Raw genomic sequence first — 26,223 nt, forward strand, 5'->3', positions numbered from 1 at the left:
ATCTTGCCAGGCTGGCCAGGAGGGACAGACTCCTCTTCCGTCGCCCAGCTTGTGCAGAGGGGTAAAACGCAAGGAAGGGAGGCAGAGGCTTGGGGTGCAGAAGTTCTTATGTTGGGGCAGAAGCCAGAAGGGGCCACTCCCGGTTTCTGCAAGGGACTAACACGGACATGGACTTTGTAGTTCTGCACTGTAAATACCGTATTTTTTGCTCTATAAGACTCACTTTTTCCCTCCTCAAAAGTAAGGGGAAATGTGTGTGTGTCTAATGGAGTGAATGCAAGCTGCGCAGCTATCCCAGAAGCCAGAACAGCAAGAGGGATTGCTACTTTCACTGCGCAGCGATCCTTCTTGCTGTTCTTTTTCTTGTTTTCCTCCTCCAAAAACTAGGTGCATCTTGTGGTCTGGTGCATCTTATAGAGCGAAAAATACGGTAGTTTGCATGATAAAACTTGTAAAAGACAGGTTGGAGGTCTGCCTGGTTACTCACGAGCAACCAGCAGCAGCATCTGACAGATCTGATAGGTTATTAGGATGTTTCCCACATGCCTTTCTCTGGATGTACCCACTTTTGCAGGTTAGACTGATGGCAAGTAAAGAAAAGGCCTTTCCGTGGTGGCATCTCAGCCAAAGAAGACCCTGCTGAGATTCACTTGCCATCAAATAAGTTTTGGTGCCATATCAAACCAGTCTGTGCTTTTAATTTAAACTTACACATTTTTATTTGTTACTGAATGTTAATGTCATGCCAAATTCAATACACATTCAAGTAACAATAAAAAACAACAACTACATTTGACTTCAAAAGACAAAACTTTCAAAACATGAGAAGATTAGTGACAAGGAAGTGAAAAGGCAATAGGGTCACATTTCTGCAAAAGTACTTAGGAATTGTTCAGAACCACAATAATGGAAGCTCAGCTAGAACGTACAGTATACCATAGGTCAGGAAAAGGATCACCAAGGCCAAGAGGATGCCAACAATGTTAATAAGCAGAGTAAATGAAGCTGTTAGAGACAGTAAGTCTTCCTTTAGAAAATGGAAGTATTGTCCTTACATGACAACAAAAAGGAACACAAACAAAATAAATAAAAAATGCAAAATAAATGCAAATGGACAATAAGACACACACAAAAATGATTTTGAGGAGCACACTGAGAAAAGCAAAAGCCCAACAAAATACATTCTTCAAATATGTTAGTAGCAGGAGACAAGTGGTTGAATCTTTGGATGACAAGGGAGTCGAAAGTGTACTAGAGAAGGAAAATGAGATTGCAGCGATGCTGAACGAATTCTTACTATCTGCCTTGAGAAGGAAAGATATACAGCAGATCCCTGTGCCTGCATGGGACTCTAAGTACTGTGGCGAAGAAAAGCTGTGACAAAAGATGGAAGTTCTAGATTTTACTGAGAAATTCACCAGGTTAAGATGACATCACTGAAGAGTTTTTAAAGAACGTAAATCTCAAATTGCTAATCTTCCAACAAAAATATGTAACTTGCCCCTAAGATCAGTCCCTGTATAGTCACAGATTTACTACCTATTTTATAGGCTAGCTGTTCCTCCAGTCACACTTGGTGCTGCACCTGACAACATAGTGGGCACAATTTGAGGGAGGTTCCCACATATCCTTATTGTAATAATTAACAATAATGTTTGGCATTATTGCTGCTATTAAGATGAATGTATTGCCAAAAATGTTGTTTTTGTTTCAAACTCTACAGATTGTGGACAAAATGGGGTGTTTTGAGAGGTGGCAGAGAGATATTTCTAAATTTGTCTGGCAGGGCAAAAAGCCCAGAATTAAGTTTAAGATATTAACTGATGCTAAAGAAAGAGGGGGCTTTGCCCTGCCAGACTTAAAGCTGTATTACGAATCAGCAGCTTTCTGCTGGTTGAAGGACTGGCTGCTTCTTGAAAACACGGATGTTTTAGATTTGGAAGGATTTAACAATGCTTTTGGATGGCATGCATATTTGTGGTACGACAAGGTTAAAATACATAAGGCCTTTAAGAATCATGTTGTCAGAAAAGCATTGTTCAATGTCTGGATAAAATATAAAGACTTATTGGAAAACAAGACCCCAAGGTGGCTATCACCAATGGAAGCTAAGGCCCCGAAAAGACTCAATATGGAGGCCAAATGGCCGAAATATTGGGAAATAATAGAAAAAGATGGAGATAATTGGAAGCTGCAGAGTATGGAGAAAATAAAAGATAAAGTGCGAGATTGGTTACATTATGCTCAGATTAAAGAAGTTTTTAAGTTGGATAAAAAGATAGAATTCCAGGTGGAAAAATCAAAGTTAGAAACAGAACTGTTAGAATCCAGCTCTAAGACACTTTCAAGAATGTATAACTTACTGCTAAAATGGAATACACAGGATGAAACGGTTAAAACAGCTATGATAAAATGGGCACAGGACATAGGGCATAACATTATGTTTGCTGACTGGGAAAAGTTATGGACCACCGGTATGAAGTTTACGGCATATAATGCCTTGAAAGAAAATATTATGAAAATGATATACAGGTGGTACATGACCCCAGTCAAGCTTGCAAAGATATACCATTTGTCTGATAACAAATGTTGGAAGTGTAAAGAAGCTGAAGGAACATTCTTTCACCTCTGGTGGTCCTGTCCTAGAGTGAAGACCTTCTGGGAAATGATATATAATGAGCTGAAAAAGGTATTTAAGTATACCTTCCCTAAGAAACCAGAGGCCTTCCTTTTGGGCATTGTCGGCCAGAGTGTGCAAAAGAAGGACCGAACTTTTTTTATGTATGCCACAACAGCAGCAAGGATACTCATTGCTAAAGGCTGGAAAACCCAAGATTTGCCCACACTGGAAGAATGGCAGATGCAACTGATGGACTATATGGAACTGGCAGAAATGACGGGCAGAATCCGAGACCTCGGAGAGGAACTGGTGGAGGAGGAGGGGAAGAAATTTAAGGACTATTTACAAAAATATTGTAAATTGTATGAATGTTAAGAAAGATGTAAGATTCGTAACAATATGGCTCCAATAAATTAGTAACAAGGAATATAAATTTAAATGTAATTGAAAGATAAGACAAATTTTGGATAAAAAATATCCTAGAATTAACTTTTAAAGAATAAGAGTTATTTAAACTCTAAAATTTGAGATTCAATATTGGACAATTATATAATATAAATTGAACTAAGTAAATAATTTGCTAGAAAAATTTATGTGTTTAGAGTGCAGGAACAAGAGATGTGAGGAAGTCCAAAGATGAGAATGAAATGTGGTTAATGAAAAAGAACATGTTTTTATGTATGTTGTTGTTTATTGTTTAAAAATTTAATAAAAATTATTATATAAAAAAAATGTTTGGCAGTCATTTATATCCACCTATATGATTCGTTTTCCTTAGAATTCTCATACTCAAGAAAATTGGTTTTTAAACTCAAGGGATATAACAGGCAGTTTGCTAAGTGGCATGGGAGTTTTCTATTCAAAGGTCCCAAATGTAACTTATCATCTGTAATAAGATAAACAAAGACTGTACTGATCTTTTGTGCCTTTGTTTTTCTCTTTTTCTTTCCCAAGGGCAATTTTGTAGTGGCATAACAGAACGGTAAGCAACTGCTGTTCTAGGAAAATAGTTGAAGATAGAAATCTACACCACTCTGTGGAATATAAATGTTTCAGTACTTACTTATGCAAACAGTATCTATTCAGTAATGTTTGAGGCAGTAGTAGTCTCGAACAGATCACAGTCACTCTACAGTTTACTAAATTCTGGCCTAATGGAAGACATGTTTACTTTAAAATTACCCAAATAAGCTGAATACAGCACTCTTATTTTCAAGTACAGCATAAAACGCCTCAAAGTTTATATTCTTTATGTAGCCACCCCATAGCAAATACTCTGCAGTCTCTTTCATATTTAGAATTTTTCAGATCTGAACTTCTCTGCTGACTCACAGCTCATAGATTGGTCTCTCATAATCAGGGATTATTCCTAACCATTAGCAACAAAACATTAAAAAATATGAGAATGCTTCCTTAGCAGACAATACAAAATATAAATTCTATTTTAACAATTGATGGTACAACCCATACAAATCTGATGGCAGGAGGGAAGGCTCATCAGGTACTTTTCTAGAAGTTCTGACAAGAAGGAGAAGTGTAGGTACGCCATTTGCCAGTGTTTCTGGCAACCAGTCTTTCTTTTTACATACTAGGAGGACACTGAGCCATGCCGCTTGCAGACCACACTGGGAGACACCACTCTACTGCCCTCATGACAGAATAATAGCCCTTCAAACAGAACATGCATGATATGCGTTGAGTAGAGACTTGGAGCACTAGATATCCATATTGGAGGATGTGAAGTCCTTGCCTTACTTTTGGACTTCCCATTGATAAAAGGATGCTGAACTGGGTGGGCCACATTTTAACTTTCCATGAAAAGAAGTTGCAGAGGGCTGCCAACTCTATCAGTGAAACATCACTATAGAAGGAGGTATAGCTTAATTTGATTGGGCTGGGGAAAAGAAAAGCTGAGGGATCCAGTCATGGATATGTTGAATAACATACAGTTTGGTCCTAACATCATTAATGTTAGTTTAATACCGGTTTTTATTTGAAATTATTTTTCTACCGAATGACTTGATAGCAATCATAGAAAATTTGAAATATTTCAGATATAAAAATAGTGCCATCCAAACCTACTGATTTGTCCACGGCAGAACATTTTAACAGAACCAATGACTTTCAGAGCAATCTGATAGAATCCCAATAGAAGATAGCACAAGCATCCACCCAAGCTTCAGATTGGAACATTTTTCCGCTTTCTGTCATCAAACAGAGTCTGTTCTATATCAGATGAAATGTTCGTAACCAAAACATTATCTTAAAAGTTCAAGAACTACCATACAAATGTGCTATCCTATTATGCAAGTGCTTAGATTTAATTATGTGCTGTATGTTTATGTCTTCATATTCCTAAAAAGGCAGAAGCATTTTAAAACGAAGGAATGAACTTTCTGCCCTGTTAATGATAGCATTCTGTTGCTTTTAGGGATGGTTCTTTAATGTCTTTCAACAGAAAAAGAAAAAAAAGGAACACCATTAATTCAAAACTGCAATAGAAATGTATTTAAAAGCCATTACAACTATTGTCTGTTTTAAAATTGATTTTGCTATATATAAAAAAGGAGAATACTAATGGAATATGCTTTTCTCAAGAGGAACCACTAAAGTATTTTCATCTCAACTTAAAATGTACTAATATGAATTAAAGGAAAACAGAGAGATCTGTAAGAAATATTCTCAGTCTCACAAAATCAAGGTCTCTTGAAAGGGAGCCTGGCTCATTTAGAATCAGTTGCATAATGAGCACCAGCATTTATAACCCTCCCTCAAATTATAAATAATTTATCATCCAATAAATGAAAATTACAAGTTTTCACTCAGAATCTGTATCTTTTTTAAAAAAATAAATAAACAAACCATCTACCTTACTGTTCCTTGAATACTCAGATGATTCTGCTACATATTATACTTTTCATGAAGCTTTTGCCCAGACAACATATCTCTTTTCCCCAATCTATGTAATTCAAGTGTAGTTCTCCTCCCAAAAGTTCAAAGTATGACAACCTAGTCATAAAAAAATCTATTAAAATAATAAAGCAATGCATAAATATTACATTTCAGTTACCTTTTCTTTTTCAGGTTTAGGATTTAGAGTTTCCTTTGCATTCTCACTTTCATTTTTATTTGATGGTTCTTCTTTGCTTTCTTGTTCATCTTTATTTTGCAGTTCCTCAGTATTTGGAACCGTATCTGCATTTTGTTTTTCATCTGTATTCTGTATATCAGTATCTGTATTTTCTGCTTCATTTGAATTCCATAGTTCTTCAGCATTGGAGGTTTCTTCAACAAAGTCTTCTGCCATTCTGAACGCATAAAACAGGGCAGACAACTTTCCTCACAAACATTTAAGTGTGAGTGTCCAAGTATTAAGTTTGTGTCAAGGTGATAGGATCAAAGAGAGCTAGAAAACAGACACCTGAACCTAGTACTGACACCTATGTGAAACGAAAGCCTTTTGTTGTATTCCTCTTTTTATATTTAGTTCTAATGCTCCACTAAGGAGAACATTAAAATACAAGGAGAACTGAGAAAGACCTAAATCATATTAGGTGGATAAGAAAATAAAAGATCAAAACCATAAAAAAATCAAGGGTAAGCGTATGTGTATGTGTAATTCTATTACTTAGTCTATCATTGTTATGGAACCAAAACTGTCACTGAAATCTGACAAGAGAGTAACAATGCAGCAAAAGTAAACTAGTTCTACAACAACTTTCCCCACAATCCTCTAGTTGTTCTCAGTGAAGGCTGACATGGATACTTGATCGTTAGTCTTGTAATTAGAGTAGTTTCAGTCAGCAGGAATCAACCAGCGCAAAGGGTGTGCTTGGGCATTCACCAACAAGTGGCAAGTTTGTGCCCAACATGGCTGATGAACCTTCTAAAATATAAAAGATACCGTATTTTTCGTCCTATAGGGCGCACCGGCCCATAGGACGCACCTCGGGGTTTTTTTGGGGGGGGGGAATGAATAAAAAAAAAATATTTCCCCCCCAGCCGCGGCTGCCGCCCCAAGCCTTGCGCACACCTGCCCGAACCACGGGGCACCCTCCGGAGGGCTCCGCGTGCTTCGGGTGGCAGGCTGCCGCCCCAAGCCTCGCGCACCCGGCAGGACCTCCCGCCAGGCGCGCAAGGCTTGCGGACACTCGCCCGAAGCACGGGGAGACCTCCGGAGGGCTCCACGTGCTTGGGGCGGCAAGCTGCCGCCCCAAGCCTCGCACGCTCGGCAGGGCCTCCTGCCGGGCGCACAAGGCTTGCGGACACTCGCCGAGGCTGCAGGCTGCTGCCCGCAAGCCTTGTGAGCCCGCGGGAACTCCCGCCGGGCTTGCAAGGCTTGCGGATAGCTTCCTGAAGCCTGGAGAGCGAGAGGGGTCGGTGCGCACCGATGCCTCTCGCTCTCCAGGCTTCAGCAAAAGCCTGCATTCGCCCCTTAGGACGCACACACATTTCCCCTTCATTTTTGGAGGGGAAAAAGTGCGTCCTATGGGGCGAAAAATACGGTAATTCAATGGATCATCTGTCTGTGACATTCAAGGTATTTCAGGAAATGAATGAAGCCCCATGAAATTAGAGATACAATCCATGTATCACTGGAATTAAAAGCAGAACTCCATATATTACAAATAACTAGGGGATTTTGTGGCAGTTGCAACAGTGAAACCTCTAATTTGTTGAGCTAATGTGAGCTGCTGGCTGCTAATTCCTCCCCAAATCACTTCTTTGTTTAGCCTGGCTTGATTCTTCTATCACCATAAAACCCCCTTCCTCAACGCCACCAACAGTTATGCTGATGGGTGCTGAAAATGATAGTAAAAGTAGTGATGGTGTTGCCAAGGTACAAGTAGGCCACGTTTCTCCTCCTCAGGGGTTGCTTTCCTATCTTCAGACATTTTTTGCAATATGATTCATTTCCCCTTGACTAAACAGCAAGAGAGGCAATAATTTGTCAAAGAGTACATGAGCTTGTCTCAGACACATTAGCCTATTATCTTGCTGAAGCTAAGCAGGTATAGGTCTGACCAGTGACTGGGTAGGTGACCACCTGGGAACTATGTGTTCACTTTCTTAATGGAAGAAAGATGGGATATAAATGGAAGAAAATAAAATAATGAAAATAAAACTTCATTGTCTGGCAATGTCTGGAAGATGTTAGCACTTTCTGTGCATTTTTTTTACTGCCAAGAGAACAGCCTGACCTCAGTATTACTTTCTTAATTGCTTTCCTGCTGAGATGAAAATGGAAATGGTCAGTGGAGATAAAAACAAATTATCCTACTCCTTGGATATAAAAATTGTCAGAATAGCTATGCAGGGAAATTAAAACTTTTTGGAATGCGGATTAGTGAACTGGAGAAGAATAGGTGGAAAGGGAATAAACTGGATGAACATTTTCATATAATTTTTGCAATAATATGGCCTTTGTGTACAATTTCTAAATGCAAAAAGGATTTTTATAGGTAATTTAACATATGTTTTGCAAAGCAAGTTGAAAATCTGCTGGTATTGGCCAGTTTCTAAGTCCTGTTTTAGAAGAGAAAGCTAGTCATTAAATTCGAAACCTGAATTTAATGATATTCTTAAATTTGGCCTTACAACCCAGTCCCCTAGGTTAGCACTCTGTATGACATTTCTAGGTCAGGGTAGACATATTTAAAGAACCAACATTATAACTACACAAAATTTAAACACTATAGCTGATGAAAAGTTAAATCAGTAGGGAGAAAAAATGTAATATTTGTGTATGTTGATCATATCATTTCTTTCTTGAAGAAAGTCTTGTGAAGAATAGTTCAATTTGTCACATGACTTTCAATTATTTTTTCATATCCAGAGAGCTGAGGGGGGAAACAGAGGGAAAAGATAATGCTTAGATCACTGTGAACACAGCACCCTTTTTGACAGCGAGTGAAATAAAAGATATCCTGTGCTCCAAATCTTGTTGGCATCAATCTGTCTCAAGAGACTATGGAGGAGTGCACATTTGAGAGTGAGATCTCACTGTTAGAAGGATATAGCGCCTGCTGTCACTGTAGAGACTGATGTAGGAGACAGATGCTTTATTGCAGCTAGGGTAGATGAAGGCATCCAGTTGTGCTACTGCAGGTGCACCATGGTTTTTCTTCTTTCTGTGCTCCTCCCAGAAGCCATTCCTTCTCTGGTCACTGCTATGGATCGAGCATGTCCTTGGGGATCCTGGCATCTTCCATTCTGTGGACATGACCAAGCCAGTGTAGGCGTTGCTAAGACAGGAGTGCAAACATGCGGGGAATGTCTCATTGATCAGTTCCTCTGTTGGTTAGGACCAGGTTGAATATAGATGATCACCTTGTTGCTTCTTCTTAGAAATGAAATAGTCGGTGAGGAAACAGAGGAATTTGTTGGACCTTACATTCTTGGCAGAGTTTGAGTTCCTACAGATATCAGAAAAACTGAAGTCTCCCATGACTACTAGCTCTCTCCTTTTTGAATGTTTGGTAATCTGCTGTAGGAATGTATCACTCAAGTTTTCTGTCTGACTTGGAGGTCTACAGCAAACCCACTGCTACAATAGTAGTTTCCCACTCCTATAATTTTTACCTGTACATATGTTCTCTGTCTGTCCTCCATGCTTCAGGACATGTATCTCTTCACAAGTGTACACATCCTTTACACATAATGCTACTTCTCCTCCCTGTTTGGTCTATTCCTTTTTAACAGGTTATACCCCTCAATTCCTACTTTCCAGTCATGAGTCTCATCCCATCAGGTTTCAGTAATGCATATTAGGTCATATTTGCCATTCTGCATTTAGAGCTCAAATTCGTCTTGCTTGTTCTCCATACTCTGAGTATTAGAATAGAGAAAACTAAAACCACAAGTCCAGCTGCTTCCTTCTTGTAGCGTCCTATCCTTTAGCAGGTTTCTCGAGCAACAACTCAGTTTCCTGTGCATCAATGAAGCGATTATTCCCAGTACCAGGTGTTCCCCTGTCATCTATAATACTGTCTCCCTCCTCCTCAGGATTTAGTTTAAAGTTCTTCTGATCAGGTTTGCAAGACTCTTAGCAAACACATTCTTGCCAACTGCTGCGAGGTGCAACCCATCTCTTGCTGGAAGTCCTTCCTCAAAGAAGCAGAGGCCATGCTCCAAGAAGGCAAACCTTTCCTGATGAAAACACCTGAACAGCCAGTGGCTTACTACCAGTATTTTCCTCTCTTCCTGGGCTACAGTCTTCAACAGGAAGCAATAATTTTAAAAAACCCTGGGCCACAAAGCCCTTCAGCTTCTTACCCACAAACTCATAGTCTCTTGCTATACGTCAAAGGCTGTATGTTCAATTTCCAAATGCATCCAATTTCCAAATGTTTTTGAAAAAGTTGCTCCCTATTAATACTGAACACTCTCCTGACTGTATTGTTGATGATGTGATCAGGGTATCCTCTATTTTGAAATTGTTTAGCTAATATTCTGGAGTCTCTTAATAATTCCCCAGATTGAGTTCCGTTTGAGTCTAATCATTCGTCTGAAAGGGAGACTGTTTCTTAAGCGTCATAGATGAAAGGAGTCATATCTTAAAAAGGAATTTTTATCTGTAAATTTAGTAAAAAATGTAACATTCAATTGCCCATTGGAGCTCCTATATATGATCTTGTCTAAAAAGGAGATGACCTGTCTGTTATGTTGCAAACTAAACTTAATCGTGGGATGAACTGAATTAAGCCAATTGTCCAGGGCATCCAAATGTGGTTCATTGGAAAAGATAATAAATATGTCATCTATACATTTATATAACTCAATGCCATGGAAATAAGGGTTAGTGTTGGGATCCAAGATCCATTGTTTTTCAAACTGATACATTAATAAATTTGCCACACTAGAGGCAAATGGTGAGCCGACTGAAATACCTCTAATTTGGCAATAAAAATCATGGCCAAATCTGAAATAATTCTTTTCAAAAATCAAGTCAATTAATTCCATCAGGAAGAAGGTGGGGGGGGGGGTCCAAAGACTTCCGAGCATTTAGAGTATCCTCCAGAACTAACCTTGCTTCATCCAAGGGAATAGATGTGTACAAAGACTGTGCATCTAAAATGACTAGAATGTTTGATTCAATAACTGTATGTTGTTCTATAATTTGAAAGAAATGTGCCATATCCTTAATATATGAATCTGACTTAACTAACCTGAAGCTGTAAAAAATGGTCAACAAATTTCGATAGAGTACCAGGAGTGAACCTGTGCTGGAACAAATTGGATGACCAGGAGGCAGTCTCTCAGGTTTGTGTACCTTTAGTAAAAGGTAAGAAACTCGTACACGGGATGAGATTGTATTAAAAATTGTCCTACCTTATCCGATAGGTAACCCAGTTCCATAGCCTCCTGGATAATAGTCCTTACCAAATTCTGACTATGTGCCGTGGGGTTTGAACCTATTTTTCTGTAGCTTGTGTCATCTGCCAGTTTTCTCCTATTAACTATTATATAATCATTTCTTTCCATTATTATGTATATGCAGTCAACAAATGCATGTTTTGGGAACCTGTTGCTAATGAGGCCTCTCTGATGAGTGAGTCACAAAGAAAAAGATGTGCACATTTTGTCACTCATGGTATTGGAAATGAAAGATACAAGTAATTTCCTCCTTGGGAATGATATCAAAGTACACAATTCATCATGTGTAAAGCAGTGCTAAAGGCAGAAAAGACCTCTACAGAAAATCACATGGATAATAAATTCACTTTGCCATTATTTATAACCCTGTTTGTGACTGAACACAGTGTAATAGGCATCCTGCCAGTATTTAAACACTGTGGGGCTACACTGAAAATATTGGTCTAAAGCAGCCCATCTAGCTTGTAGTCTTTATCACACCTTAATATTTACAAAAGTGATTTTTAAATAAGGTTGCTTCTTTTTAATAAACATCAGGCTTTAAAATAAGATCTGAATACAAGGCTCACAAGGATAACTTTTTATATAAAGTACCAATAGCATATAGAATTGCTTTATAACAGTTATGTGCCTTTCATCAAAGTGATTTTGCTTGCACAATTTAGTTTACTTGATCTGTACTTTTATAAGTCTTTTTAATAATTATATAGCTGTGATCTACTTGAAACGCTTAACATGAAATCATAGTCAGACAAAAAAATCACTTGAAAGTAAACTATTTTGAAATTTTGCAAACTTAAGAACTATGTTTCCATATCTAATCTCATTACCCAAACAGTTGAAAGTTAAAGTTATGGACTTCTCTAAATCATCATCATCATCATCATCACCATCAGTACTAGTCAAACGCCTACAGAAAAATAAATTGAATCTAATTAATTAAATAAAATAGATTACAACAGAGTACAAAAAACTATGTATGCCTTCAGGTAAGTAACTCAGTACAGGAGTTCTTCCTTCAAATACCCATATATCATCATGGTAAAACAAACTGCTACTGCTGTTTAATCCATACTGAAAAGATAGTTTATTTTCCATTCAAAAAAGCTACATAACTGAGCCAAATAAGTTAAAAAGTGGTATTTTGTGTAGGTGTGTACAGAATGTGCTCTGTTGTAATATCAATTATATTATCTATTATACATTATCAAAGTCTCAAGATGATGCTATTAAGAGCTGGATCCACTACACTCCTTCAGCATAAAGCACCAGTCCACTCTGATATTGTTGATCAAACTGTTCCTTGAAATTGTTATAAATATCTTAGTATAATTCCTTTGCAATTATTTCAGACAAGTTGGATTTGGGGCCAGACCCAAAGCAATAACATGTAATCTGGTCCTGCACATATATTTTCTTAAACAAATAGCCAGCACAGAATGGGGGAGGGGAGGCTTTAATGTTTTACCCCCTGCTGCAGTTCCAATGCAAAATTGTCAAGGCCTGTGCCTACTATCCACAATGGGCATAACACTCCCACTGGCGCTACTGGGAGTTTTCTTCCCATTACAGATAGCAAGCATCTATTTGTTAAAAAATAACCGGGCATGCAAAGCTGATTAACATCCTATCTAGTTTGGCCCCCAAATTTAAAATATTGAATTTGAAATGTTCAAGGATACAGAAGTATCGTCAAATTACTTTATATATATTACATTTATGTTCAGAAGGTACAGTCATCTCCCATCCAAGGACTGATGACATCCACACCTGCTTTGTTTCAGTATTACTGAAACCACTGGAGCCTGAAATCCACAAAGTCTTGATGACTGCAAGAGTTGCTCTTTCAGCTCCAATATGTGCACAACTGTGCATACGCGCATAGTGCTGAACCTGGAAGTGGCCATGAAACATTATAAAGACATCACTGAAATGTCTCTAAAAGGGCAGAACAGGGGCAGGGCAGGGAAGGAACGGGGTGTTTGCAGACTTTTTCAATGAGTTTCAATTACAGTATACATGATTTCACTAGCATTGCGGTACCTCGGAATGTAACCCCCGTGTAAACGGGGGGGGGGGGGGCACTGCCTATGCTATTGTATCCAACAGGAATTAAATGCATATTTAAGCCAGGAATCTATATACTCAATCTACAAGCCAGGAATCTACCTATTCAATTATAGTGCTTTGCCTTGGTCTTCAACACTCCTAAGGAACAGAAAAAAACAACTTGTAATAAGATCTACTGTGAATATATATGGGCTTTTAAGCTTCACAGGATGCATCAACATGAAATTATATATTCTACAGTTACCACCATATCACCTTTGGTTTTGATTATACACAACACAATAATACACCATTGGGGAAAGTGGAGGAAATAACATACCTGCCGTACAAAACTATTAGAGGTAGTGTCAGAAGATGTACTCCCATCTGAACCTTTGAATCGGTGTTTTCTTCTTGCACCTTTGCTGTAAGACTGTTAAAAAGAAAAGTTATTACTTTATGCATACATGTCTATATATCAAGCAGACACAAATACTCAACATATTATTAAATTTTTTATATTAGCAAATGCCAGCTTTAGAAATTAGCCAGGCACCAGAATCTACATATTATAGCACAAAGTGAACAAACCCCTTACACAAGTGTTTGCCCAACTGTGCTGAATGAACAGCACAGGAATCACAAGACGGAGAAACCAGTTCCTGGGAAACTCCAGTCTCCCAGGACATTCTATACAAGATCTCAAAGTAGCTGTCTTATTACAAAAGAATTTCAGAAATAGACTGGAAAAAGAAGTTGCTGAATTGCAACTTATTACCAAACTTAAAACCATGGAGAGACTTGGTCTGAATAGAGACATTGGATTCTTATCTCATTATACATGATAAAGCTATTTTTAGCCATCTCACCCCTTGCTTTTTCCTGTAAGACCAATTGCAGTTGTTAACAGTCATCAACAGGTTTACCAGACCTATCAGCCAACCATCCATTCCCACCACCCTTCTCAGTAATACCCCTCCCCACCCTCTCACTATATATAAGGGGCTGGTGACTTATGTTTCAGTGTATCCAAAGAAGTGTGCATGCACAGGAAAGCCCATACCAATAACTAACTTAGTTGGTCTCTAAGGTGCTACTGGAAGGAATTTTATTTTATTTATTTTATTTTGTTTCAACTACGGCAGAGCAACACGGCTACCTACCTGTAACTAGAGCTATTTTCTTTCCACTCACAGTTCTTCAAACACAATATTAAATACCGTATTTTTCGCCCTATAGGGCGCACCTAGTTTTCAGGGAGGGGGGGGAATTAAGGAAAAAAATATGATTTCCCCCCCCACGCAGCGACTCCTGCGGGCTTTTCGACCAGGAAGGACTGAAACGGCCAGTCAGTCTCTTGTCCCTCCTCGGGGAAAAGCCCCCAAGAGCGGCACACTCTTTAAAGGGTGCGCGGCTCCTGCGGGCTTTTCTACGAGGTGGGGGAATTCCTCCCCCTTGTAGAAAAGCGAGCAGAAGCCGTGCATCCTTTAAAGAGTGTGCGGCTTCTGCGTGCTTTTGTGGGAGGTGGGGGAATTCCCCCATCTCCCGCAAAAGCCTACAGGAGGGAGAAGGGACTGACTCAGCCAGTCAGTCCCTTCTCCCTCCTTGGGGAAAAGCCCCCAAGAGCGGTGCACTCTTTAAAGGGTGCGCGGCTCCTGCAGTCTTTTCTACGAGATGGGGGAATTCCCCCACCTCATAGAAAAGCCCGCAGAAGCTGCACAGCCTTTAAAGAGCGCACAGGCTTTTTGACCCAGCTTGTGTGGCTGGTGGTGGGGGGAAGCGCTGCTTTCTCCCACCACCAGCCTCAAAGCCGGGTCGGGGAGCAGCGCTAAGGCGTTGCACGCCTTCCCGCTGCCCCCCCCCAGCTTGTGGGGCTGGCGATGGGGGGAAGCGCTGCTTTCCCCCACCGCCAGCCTCCAAACCAGGTTGGAGAGTAGCGCAAAGGCGTCACGCGCCTTCCCGCTGCCCCCCGATCCTCTGGGGCTGGTGATGGGGGGAAGCGCTGCTTTCCCCCACCACCAGCCTCAAAGAGCAGACTCTCCTGGCTTCAGCGAAAGCAACACAAAGCCTCCGGAGCGCAGGCTTCGGAGGCTTCGCGTTGCTATCGCTGAAGCCAAGGAGCTTGCATTCGCCCCATAGGACGCACACACATTTCCCCTTCATTCACCCCTTCATAGGGTGAAAAATACGGTAATAATAAAAGGCAAATGAATAATCACAGAGAAGATAGTTTACTACTGGATGTTTATTGAGTTCTTAAGATTATACATTGGAATAGATATCAGCTTCTGGCATTAGAGAGAACACTCCCTGCTGCATGCAGGCAGTAGTGTTGTAGCACTTATAATATATAATACCAACATTAAAGGGAAAAAAATCAAAGCAATAGGTAAACATCACAGAAAATGGTGCTTTAGGGCAGTGCTTCAGCCATGATGCTCTCCTGGTTCCCTCTAGGTCAATTTTTATACATACTACATTAATACACACATAGTAAAATTGACTTACCAAACATACTGAAAACGATTTTTAAAAAGTTAAAGGAGAAGAATTGTTCTTCTCCACAAGTGTAAAAGAGTAATAAGGCAAGTAGTTATACAATAATATCCTCCTTGGATTATTAGGAGGTTACTAGTCCAAAAAAGTTTAGCTTGGTTAATATTCAAATACAACTTTTCACAGCTATTGTTTAAAGCAGTATCCCTTCAATTAAATGTCATAAACGGAATCAAGGGGTCCACTGTTTCATGACCTAGCTGTGAAAATCTAGCAATACATAGCTTAACTTTATGGCGCAATGAATGTGATTGTATAAAAATATGAAAGCTACACAAGAGGGACTGGAAATAAAAACATAAGGAAGTTAGCTACTCAGATAAGGCACTGACAAGACTTCAGGGGAAAAACAGGGCTCCGAAGGTATGCATATTTCTCAACAAGTAGGAATTAAAAAGCTATGACAAAATGTAAACGTTCAAGAGGTTACTCAAACCAGAGACCGTCGTATTTAGAAATCTAATTTTAGCAATGTTAAGATGTACTTATAAGGGGGAAATTAGAAGACTATGATTATTTAAGAAAAGGAAAGAAAATAGCTCCAAATTAGAAACACAGAGACCATCAGGAGTAGCAAGCTTAAGGAAAAAACACAAAGTAACTGCTAAAGTACCAGGAGCTGTATAAAAATAAATAAATAAGGAAAATGGCTAATTAAAGAGGAGACACTAGTAATTTATTTCAATTAAGCTCTGCCATGAATTTCTACCCTCCCTGAGGCCTGGGAGAAGAGTTCTTTATTGTTATGAATATATGTTACTGAGATTACACTGTCAGAGGTAATGGTGCCAGAATAAAGAGAACAAGGATGAACAAAAGGTGTAAATCCAAAAGGAGGGCAGGGATAAGCTTCAACTAGCAGAACAACATTAGAAGTGTGCAATATGGAGTTATAATAGCCATATTATATACATTATATTACAAACCAATAAATCAGAGCTTTCCAAACAGTGTGTCACGACACTTTAGTGTGTCAGCTGTAGTGTGTAGGCGTGTCGTGTGAACACCCCCTGTGCTCCTCCCGGAGCTGGAAAGGGGTTAGTTTAACCTCCAGTTTGATAGTAAAACTGAATTACTGTGTCGCAAAATGATGCATGTCTAAAAAGTGTGTCACCAACGGGAAATGTTGGAAAGTTCTGCCATAAAATACATATTTTCCAACCAGGGAAATTAAGTCAAATTAAAAATAAAAGACATTCAATGCCAATTTATAAAACAAGCACAATCAAGTGATAAAGGTTTCCTAGGCTATGCTGCTTCAAGCTGCAGATAGGGATTGTATGTCAGGATACATCCTGACAAACATGCTTTTCCTTTTTTTACTGTCATGCTTGTTTATATGCAGAAGGGTCTGTTCCCTAGCAGGGGCATTTAAAAATGCAGCTCACTCACTCAAAGCAGCCCAATGTACAGAAAGCTTGTGTATCCTAAAGAACCTTTGGGAGAATGTTATGGATAATGGGTTTTTTGTTATTGTTATTCCCAAGGTTTGAAAATGATGGCAAACATGCTGAAAGATCAAAAGCAACAACAACAAAATTAAAATCCATTTGTACTAACTCCGTTTACAAAGGTTGTCCAGAGTGTAATGATGTCCCCCCGCCCCCCGACACCAATTTTGACAAAACAGGGTCAAATTAAGAACATAGCAATACATGCATCCTATCTTCCTTCTCGCAACTCCTGCAGTCAAGCTGGTGCTCTGCTTTCCTTTGGACCACATCAATGAGGCCTTGAGAGACATCTTGCCATCTGGGAAGCCCAGAATTTCCGTACACACTGCCCCATGCTTACACCCCAGAAAGGTAAATTTGGTGCTGCTGACACTGCAAAAAACAATGCGGGAGGCAGGAATTACGAGTTACCAGTCTCCATAGCCACAGCAGGCACTGTGATTCTCCAGCAGTTTGTGTTCAGCCCTGGTGGCACACTCCATTGCCTCTTGAGACAGATGGATGCCAGCAATCTTCTAAATGTAGTTTGGTCCTGTTCATTAGATGCTAGTTAAATAATGTTTACTAAAATATTGTGCTTAGTGAAAACTAGGGCCAAAACCATTTATGGATTTGGGGAACATATGTAGCTCAGTGTAAGAACATATGATTTGCCTCACATCTCGGGATAGGACTGGGAAGGACTGCTGCTTTAAACCCAGTCAGTGTCAACAATACTGAGCTAGATGGGACTAATAGCCTGACTCCTATAACTTCCTATGTCCCTACATAATTGATTAATTCTAATTAAACAGGCAACATGGGTTGTTTTTTTAAGATGTTAATTATTTTTATATAAAACTTATGCTTTTATTTAAAAGCATTCTACGCTGCCTTATATTTTCAGAAGGCAATCCAAAGCAAGTATTAAATATACAGCAACTAAATAACAAAAAAGCAGAATAAAAAACAAAAGCCTTAAGGAAAACTGCCAAACAATAACTGAAAAATCCAGATAAACCAACAAACAGAAGAATCAAAAAGCAACAACAGTGGCAAACATCAGTTCAGTACACTTGCATTTCAAAATACTTAAGATTTACTTACTGCCTTTAACTGGATATTAAGTGGTAGGAAGTGTAGTTCATGTATTTATAAACATATGATTCCATGCCATAAAATATTAGGTTGGTGTACAATGTTAAAGCATAAAACACAAAATAAAAAATATATCAGTATCACATGGTGCTAACTAAGTACACTCTGACTGGAAGGTAGAACTTCATATTCTGCAACATCTGAAGGTTTCAAACACTTTTCAGGCATGATCCTATGTGGAGCACATTATAATATTAAGGCTTGCAGATTACAAAAGCATGGTTTATAGATAGCAATTCCCTTCTCTCCAAATAAGCTATATCCAGTTAATTAAATAGAAGATAAAAGTATCAGTGGCAACAAGTCATGATGGCTGTGTTAGCTCCAATATCAAAGGCAGTGTGACTGGGAATCAAGGGCAGGAAACAGCTCTTGCCTTGCCTGTGGGCTCCCATAAGCATCAGGCTGGCAACTCTAAGAACAGAGTGCTTGACTAGAAAGGCCAGCAGGGCTGCTCTTATGGTCTTAAGGCTCCTGACATTCCAGAGGAGGGAATGTGGTGAAATTCCTGAATTAAAGAGATACTGCTGGACTTTGCCTCTGGAGTGGCTGGCACTGAGCAAGTGCACAGCTCTCTAGCACCCAAACCAACTGTTACTTGTTCTCTGCCCAGAGACACTGCTTTTAGGCTGGCAACCTTTCCTGTTAAAGATGCTTTCTCAGTTGAGCTGTGTAAGCTGCAAGTGCTGCAGGACAGAGACAAGTCAATAATGATTCTGCAAGATCTTTGTTCTGACATACTGAGGATAACAACATATAAACTGGCAGCAGCAGACATCATAGTGCGGGTGTGCCATACACCTGAACTCCATCCTGCTGAGCTGCTGCAGCATACCAGGACAGAGGGAGAGTGGCATATTGGTGGCAAGGCTGGCGTGGTACAAACACAGTGGCAGGAGCATCAGATTGGCTCCCTTGGCATGATTGCACCATACCAACCTCACAACTCCTTCGCCTCTTCCTCGCTCCATCCCGATATGCTGCAGCCACTCTGTCGGATGGAGTAGAGGTGAGTGATGCAGTCCTACCAAGCTGCCCATTGCTGTATGCAGGGATCCCGCTTTAAATCTCTGGTGTAGCAGGAGGATGGCATCACCAATTCAACTTCTTCCCAGAGAGAAGCCCACCAGGTCATACTAATTCCATAGGAAGAATGGAATAAGACGAGAAAAAGCAAAGTGAGCAGAAGGACCCAGATCTTGCAGTAGCTCCAAGAAGAGATAACAAATTGGCCATCTATCTGTCTATCTATCGAATGTAATGCTTTCCATCAATAGCAACAGTAGTTAATCCTATGGGTGCTTCTGCAAATGATGGACCTGCCTGTGATGTATGACAATAACAAAGATGTTCAATGTCAAGTTTGTTGCATCCTGAATTTGAGAAATGCATGTTGTACTTTATCTCACAGCTAATGAGCCTATTATGGTTAGAGACAGAAGGGAAACACATTGGAGGTACATGACCCCATCTCACCATGATTCCCACTGGTTCAAGTGACTCTTCAAGCCAAAATCTTTGTGTGCAAAGTTATGCAGGCCAGGCATTCCCAGTTGGAGGTTTATAAACTCTAACTGCATTTCATCTTATTCATTTGTTCTTCACTTTTAATTTTTCTACTATTTTCAATATGGATTTATTTAAAGACTACTTTGAGTACGATTGCAAAAAGCTGTTTTTCCAAAAATAAAAATAAAATAAATTGATAAATGAATAAATAAAAGGCACAGGCAGTGCTTTGTCACTCAATTAAAATTAAAAGTTTAATTAACAGAGAAATATATCAGGGTTGTTGTTTTTTAAAAAAACCTGCCATTAAATTTTTAATTGCCAGTGAATTGCATGTTTATTCAAACAGCATTGGCTTGTCTTATTTAAAAAGGTTATTAGGATCATTTGTTTTTGTCTAAACAGAGAAACACTATTGTTTCATATGACCAAAATCAGTCAATTTCCCAACCCACCTGTTTCATTGTTAAAAGCTGTAATGCTATTCTATGTAAATAGTCAACAGTTATGACTGCAAAAAGTCCATAAAAGGGAAAATGCAGTGAAAAGGAAAGATATTTTTCAACTGTAGATGTTTCATTTATTCATCATTAGTGTCCCCCAAAAGAAGGTCTATGATGCAGAATTTATCACATCGACACCAGCATAACAGCAGTATGAAATAAAACAATTGTAGCGGTCCATATTTTTGATATCAGATCTTTAATACTAAGACAAAAGGTCAGGGTCACTTTACACTACAAAGAACCAGTCAATGCAACCCTGAAACAAGTCAGAGAATGGGAAATGTATCTTGAGAAAAAGATACATTTTGGGGCATAATTATGATCACCATGTAATGTACTTGTACAGGTAGTGGGGATATTAGCTGATGAAATCTATAAAGTCTGATTTTGAGCAAAAGTAATGAATGGAGTTAGACAAGCTTGGTGGATATGCCAATGATCTTTTAATATTTATTAGCAATACGAATAGAGTCCTTCCAGAATACTTCTTTTTAGCTGAATATTCCAATCAAGTAATGCATTTATCATTGTTTTTGTTCATTCACCAACATTAAAATAATTAATTAGGTTAAAAACACCATGCACAATAAGATGTTGCCATATCCCTGATGAGTTTAAAACATTCAGCAGCAATTTATGCAGTTAACTAACTCAAAAATGGAATTGAAGTGTGAACTACAGTAAGGAACACATTTCATATACATGCTCACACATATATCTATAAAATAGTTCCCTTGTCAGTAACATTGAAAACCAGAGAAAGAAATATCGGTTTAAAAACCAAAAGTAACATGTAGAAAATTGTTGCTGAAACAACTGATATGCTAAGGAAAGAAATCATGGCAATATAGTCCTACACGTGTACTTTTCAGATAACAAATATTTGTCTGGCTTTAAGTAAAGCTATTAAACATCACGGCTTGCTTACATTAACACACCCCATGATACAGAGTATTTAAAACAAAAACAAAAAAACAAAAACAAAAACCCAACAACATACAAAAGTACTTGTTCTGTACTGTCATTACATGAATTAGAATTTTTGCCCTGCTCTTAAACTTACGCATGCACATTTTTTCTCTTCACTCTGGTCCTCTAACACCTTTATTGTGAGTATACAACAAATCATATTATGTGTTTTATTAAAACAGATGCAACAAGAACCTGCCTTAATAACTCCTCATTGGCCATATCTCTCCATGTGCCCATAAGGGGAAAACATGAATTTTCCTGCCCAGAGTTTCCCCTCTCCCACCAACTTTCCAAAGTTGAGCCATTCATATTGCTCTGATTTCCCTACAACAGATACTTGCTTCTAACTCTGAACTTGCTTCTGGCTCTGAACAAAGACAAGATTTTGGTAGATCTATAGGCACCTATTACAGACCATTTAAGGTAAAATATAACCACCGCTGGCCTGGTTCACACAACACTTGCTTTTTCTACGTTTGATCACTGCAGACTAACTGATGAGTGGCAGTAAAGCATGAGCAGGTTCCACTAAAGTACACAGTGTGATGAGTGGGATGGGGGCAGGCGACCAGCGAAATATGGGTCTGTTATTTGTGATGGTACCGTGATCAGGTGATGAACACTCACATGTGGAGAAAAAAGCACCCTGTTGCAGTCATAATTAAGGGCACAAATAGCCAGCAATCCCACCCACATTTGAGCGCATGCTTATAGGTAAAGATTTTCATTCACACCGGTGCATGCTAATAAAGAATCAAGAGCGAAACTGTTCCAGATGGAAATCCTGAAGTTACACTAGGACATAAATCTTATAAAAACAGAGAGGCGCTCACTTCTGAGTTGCAAACCCTAAATACATTGGCATGTGACAAAATCCCACTGGACACACAAAACCTACTTCTGAGTAAACCCACTCACTCACAGGGCTGGAACATTAGCTTGCAATTCTGTGCTCACAGACCCCGGAGCAAGTCCTACTGAACTCAGTGGGAAGTAAATCCGAGTCGACACGCCGTTGGGGGCAGAATTTCACCCTGTGCCTAATCTGAGATTGCTCAATAGAGGAGTCTCCTCGCCTTTCTCTTGCTCTTCCCCTCGAATAGCAGCTTTACCTTGTAAAGTAAAAAAGATGGAAGCCAGCAGGATTCTTTTTGGGGGGGGGGGGCCGGCGGCGGCAGGGGATTTTACTGCCAAGTGAAGCCTCGAAAACTCTGGCTCCCAAAAGCAACCATCTGGAAGCGGAGTCACCATTAAGGTTTCCCCTGGCCATATGGAGGGGGCGGGGGCCGCACGGAAAGAAAGCCGCCCCCTAATTTTTAGGCGAGCAGCCCCTCCCTCTCTGTCCCCCTCCACCCCTCAATAACTGTACCTGCACAGCCGGGACTGGAGCCGGGGGGTTGTCCAGCAACTCCATCTGCATCTCCTGCGCCGCCGTTGCTGGAGTGGGAGGCGATTTGGACATGTCACTTTGGACCATTGGAGAAAGCGGGTGGGGAGGGTGGATGGGGGGGGGGAAACAACTCGCCGACACTTCCAACAACAAAGCGCCTCAGCGAAGCCGTCGCCAAGTAGTCGCCGCCTCTCTCTCTCTCTCTCTCTCTCTCTCTCTCTCTTTTTGAATCGGCGGCGGTTGGTGCACGAGGATGGCTCTTGCTGCTGCTTCTTCTCCCTCAGGGATGGGCCATTTTGAAACGGTTCAAGTGCCTTTCCTTGCTCGCCCGTCTGGCTTGCTTGCTTGCTTGCTTGCTTAGGTCGGTTGCTTGACTGAGGGAGATGGTGAGAAACAAAACGAAAAGACTCTGGGCTCCTGCCGCAGCTGCTCGCCTCGCCCAGCCCTCAAGTAACAGCGCGGCTGCTCGGTGCCTCGTAGAGCCCAGAGCGCAGCAACCGCTACTACTGCCGAGCAAAAGGGGGAGGAGACGGGGAGGAGGAGGAGGCGCCTGAGGGAAGATGAAATCTCGACCACCCTGTTGTTTCTTCCCCCCGCCCCGAGAAAGGTGGGCGGTGGGGAAAGCGCGGGAAACGCTGAGGGAGGCGTGTGTGGAATGGCCGCCGCGCGGTCGTCGAGTGGCGGCCCCGTCGTTTCTCCTCAAGAAAGTCGCCGGTCCCTGAATTTTATCCTCCTGCTCGGAAGGCCAAGACAAGCCGCCGTCGAACAAAGTGTTTTTCTTTTTTAAAACACAAGGCACATACGCCAAAGCGAGCGAAGAGTAGCATTGGCTAGTCAGGCACGCTGGTTACAAGCTGCACGTAAAACAAAGCAAAAAAAGAGGAAAAGTGCTTAACATTGCCGCTTTGCTGAAGGAAGGGCAGCCAAGGAGCCAGCCAGCATCTGGTGCTGGTAAAGAAAATATATCAAACAAGCACCCTCTCTGCCTTTCATTTTTTTTCCTCCCTCAGGTGCAAGTACTAAGTGCCACTGGTTTGGATCTCACCTGTGGGAAACTGTATGTGCTCATATGCCCTCTCTCTTTGGGCATTGCCAGAGGAACCAGCTCCTAGGGCCTGAGGTCCCTTTGCTCCCTTCCCCCATTAAAATATTTGAGGGGGCTGGCCCCACAAAGTTGATGGGTATTGCCCTTCAAATGTTGTGAGCGCGCTGTGTCATGGGATCAATTATACCAGGTGGGACTTACCTACCTCCCCACCCCCCAATTATTTTATTCAAGTTGGCAACCCTGGGTGTTGCAGCAGGAAGGATCAAACCCAACAAAGCCTTCCAGATCTCGAGTGCGAGTGAACAAAAAAAAGAGACTGGCTAATCTTCGGAACAGCAGCTGCGCCTTCCTTGCCCTCTTTCACTAAGCAGCATGGAGGACAATAGAGAATTTGGTCTTCCTGGGCCTATTCCCCACCACTGTGCCCCCACCCCCAGCAGAAGGAGAGGGCATGTGAGCAAGCGAGAATATGAGGTGATGGCCAACTCTCTCTATTTCATCCTGGCCATAGAGAGAAGGTGAGTGAGCAGAGCGCTTCCTTTCGTTTCTGCTTTCTGCCTTGGCCCAAAGAGGGACAGAAGTGAGAGGTTGTCTTTTGCTGAGAGGTGCTTCTCGCAACCACCTCTGGAAGCAGCAGATGCAAGATACAGTGGTACCTCGGGTTACATACGCTTCAGGTTACAGATTCCGCTAAACCAGAAATATTACCTCGGGTTAAGAACTTTGCTTCAGGATGAGAACAGAAATCATGCTCCGGCGGCGCGGCAGCAGCAGGAGGCCCCATTAGCTAAAGTGGTGCTTCGGGTTAAGAACAGTTTCAGGTTATGAACAGAGCTCCAGAACGAATTAAGTTCTTAACCCGAGGTACCACTGTACTGGAGGGAGGTGGTGATTTTCACCAGGACTGCAGTATGTGGGGAAAGGGAGATTTAACCCTTCCCTCTCAGCCACTATCCTGATGTAAATCTACACACACACACCCAACACCAGCACTACCCGCATGCTGCAATTAGCATTAGGAAATCCTACCGCATAAGCAAACACCTTTCTTTAAAAAAGCCCAAGCAAACAGTTAAAATTCCTGAGTCAGGCATGCTGAGAATCAAGCCAAACATAATGTGCAATTCTTTAAAGGCATGTTTCTTGCTGCCACTTCTATTTTGGAGGGAAAGCAGCAGTTCAGCATTTACTGGTGAGGATAAATTGTCAAATGGTAGGGAAATATGCTGAGTTAGACCTTTGGTCCATCTATCCCTGTACTACAATATTTGGTGTCCTTCCAGATGTTGTTGGACTATAATTCCCATCACTTCTAGCCACTGGCCATGCTAGCTGGGACTGATAGGAGTCCAACAGCATCTGGAGGGCCACTGCTTCCCCATCCTAACCTTGTTGTTTACCCCAATTGGCTACAATTCTCCAGGGCCTAAGACCAGGACCTTTTCATCCCTATTGTCAGAGATCCTTTTATATGGTGGAACTAGAGATTGAATCTCATCCTGCATACAAAGTGCACGTTCTACCATGCTATAGACTGGACTTACTGTTGCACTTTAGAAAGTCTTCTTAAAATTATTGGCACAAATAACTCAACCTTTAGCATATTTTAACAATATATTTGTTCATAAGGATCTCCCTCCCCCTGTGTCTATTATTATTCCCCTTGTGCAGTACAGTATTTTCCCTTTTGCAGTTTAAATTGTGGCACTGTTGGCTATTTTTATCATAACATGTTGGCTGCTTTTAGATGTGGATTTGTTTTTGCCTCCTTTTAGTGAATGAATGTGACAGCAGCTATAAAGTAGACAGTTGCTTTCACTGACATGAGATAGAAGTGCTTAAATGCAGAAGCAGTGGGTGTGAAATCCGGCCACACTGTCTGCTCATGAACCATATTTTTCTGTCCATAAGATGCCCCCATGTATAAAACTCAGATTTAAGAAAATGGCCTCAGCACTATCTGTGTATAAGACGCCCCTAATTTTTTATATAATTTATTAGGAAAAAAACCTAGTCCTATACATGGGAAAATACGGTAGTTTTTTTAAAAAACACCTCACAGTAATAGGCTTTTGGTACATTAAACATACTGTTGTATGAAGTAACTGTATAAGGAAAGAGTCAGAAGGGAGGAATGCAAAGTAGCTCTACCAAGATGGATTTTGTCATCACTCGTCATTCACAAACCCATATGTCTGTTTATCTCCAAAGTCAAACAAAGAATCTAACAAAATGCAGCTAGTCTCTTTTCAAAATATATCCAAGGAGAGGTCTAAGGATTTCACAGTCTATCATATGGTTAGAAAGTTAAAATTATGTTTCTTTGCTGTTAGTGTAACCACAGCTTTTAATTAAACAGACACAAATCTTCAGAGCTACAATGAAGTCCCACTGACAAAATGTACCACTGTTAATAAAAGTCTTATTAGTTTCTTTGAAATTCCTTGGACTTTTTTATCTGAACAAAAACCTGAAAATTTGCCTTATTGTTTTTTTTTCTATCACCAACTCTAGTGGCAAGCTATACAGCTGTGCATGCAAACCTTCACACAAACCCTATTTTTAAACTTATTTTAATCATATTATTACAGAACGGGATGGGGTTG

General features: G+C 40.5%; 1 protein-coding gene and 1 long non-coding RNA gene across 8 annotated transcripts in view; one reads left to right on the plus strand and one right to left on the minus strand.

The window, feature by feature from the left end:
• The window catches only part of CACNB2 (calcium voltage-gated channel auxiliary subunit beta 2), a 133,510-nt gene extending 110,365 nt beyond the window's left edge, over positions 1–23,145 (minus strand). For all 3 annotated transcript variants that reach the window (XM_081882087.1, XM_081882088.1, XM_081882085.1), the window contains exons 1-2: positions 22,549–23,145; positions 13,386–13,478 (exon numbers count right to left, since the gene is read on the minus strand). In XM_081882087.1, coding sequence (XP_081738213.1) covers positions 13,386–13,478; positions 22,549–22,656 — 201 coding nt within the window. In that variant the 5' untranslated portion in view covers positions 22,657–23,145. The remainder of the gene's footprint in view (positions 1–13,385; positions 13,479–22,548) is intronic.
• A 179-nt stretch (positions 23,146–23,324) lies between these two features.
• Positions 23,325–26,223, plus strand: part of LOC309325755 — a 111,445-nt gene continuing 108,546 nt past the window's right edge. For all 5 annotated transcript variants that reach the window (XR_014149961.1, XR_014149962.1, XR_014149963.1 and 2 more), the window contains exon 1: positions 23,325–24,135. This is a non-coding gene — a long non-coding RNA (uncharacterized lncRNA). The remainder of the gene's footprint in view (positions 24,136–26,223) is intronic.

Source organism: Podarcis erhardii (genome assembly GCF_964252035.2).
Source record: "Podarcis erhardii genome assembly, chromosome: 12".
NCBI lineage: Eukaryota > Metazoa > Chordata > Lepidosauria > Squamata > Lacertidae > Podarcis > Podarcis erhardii.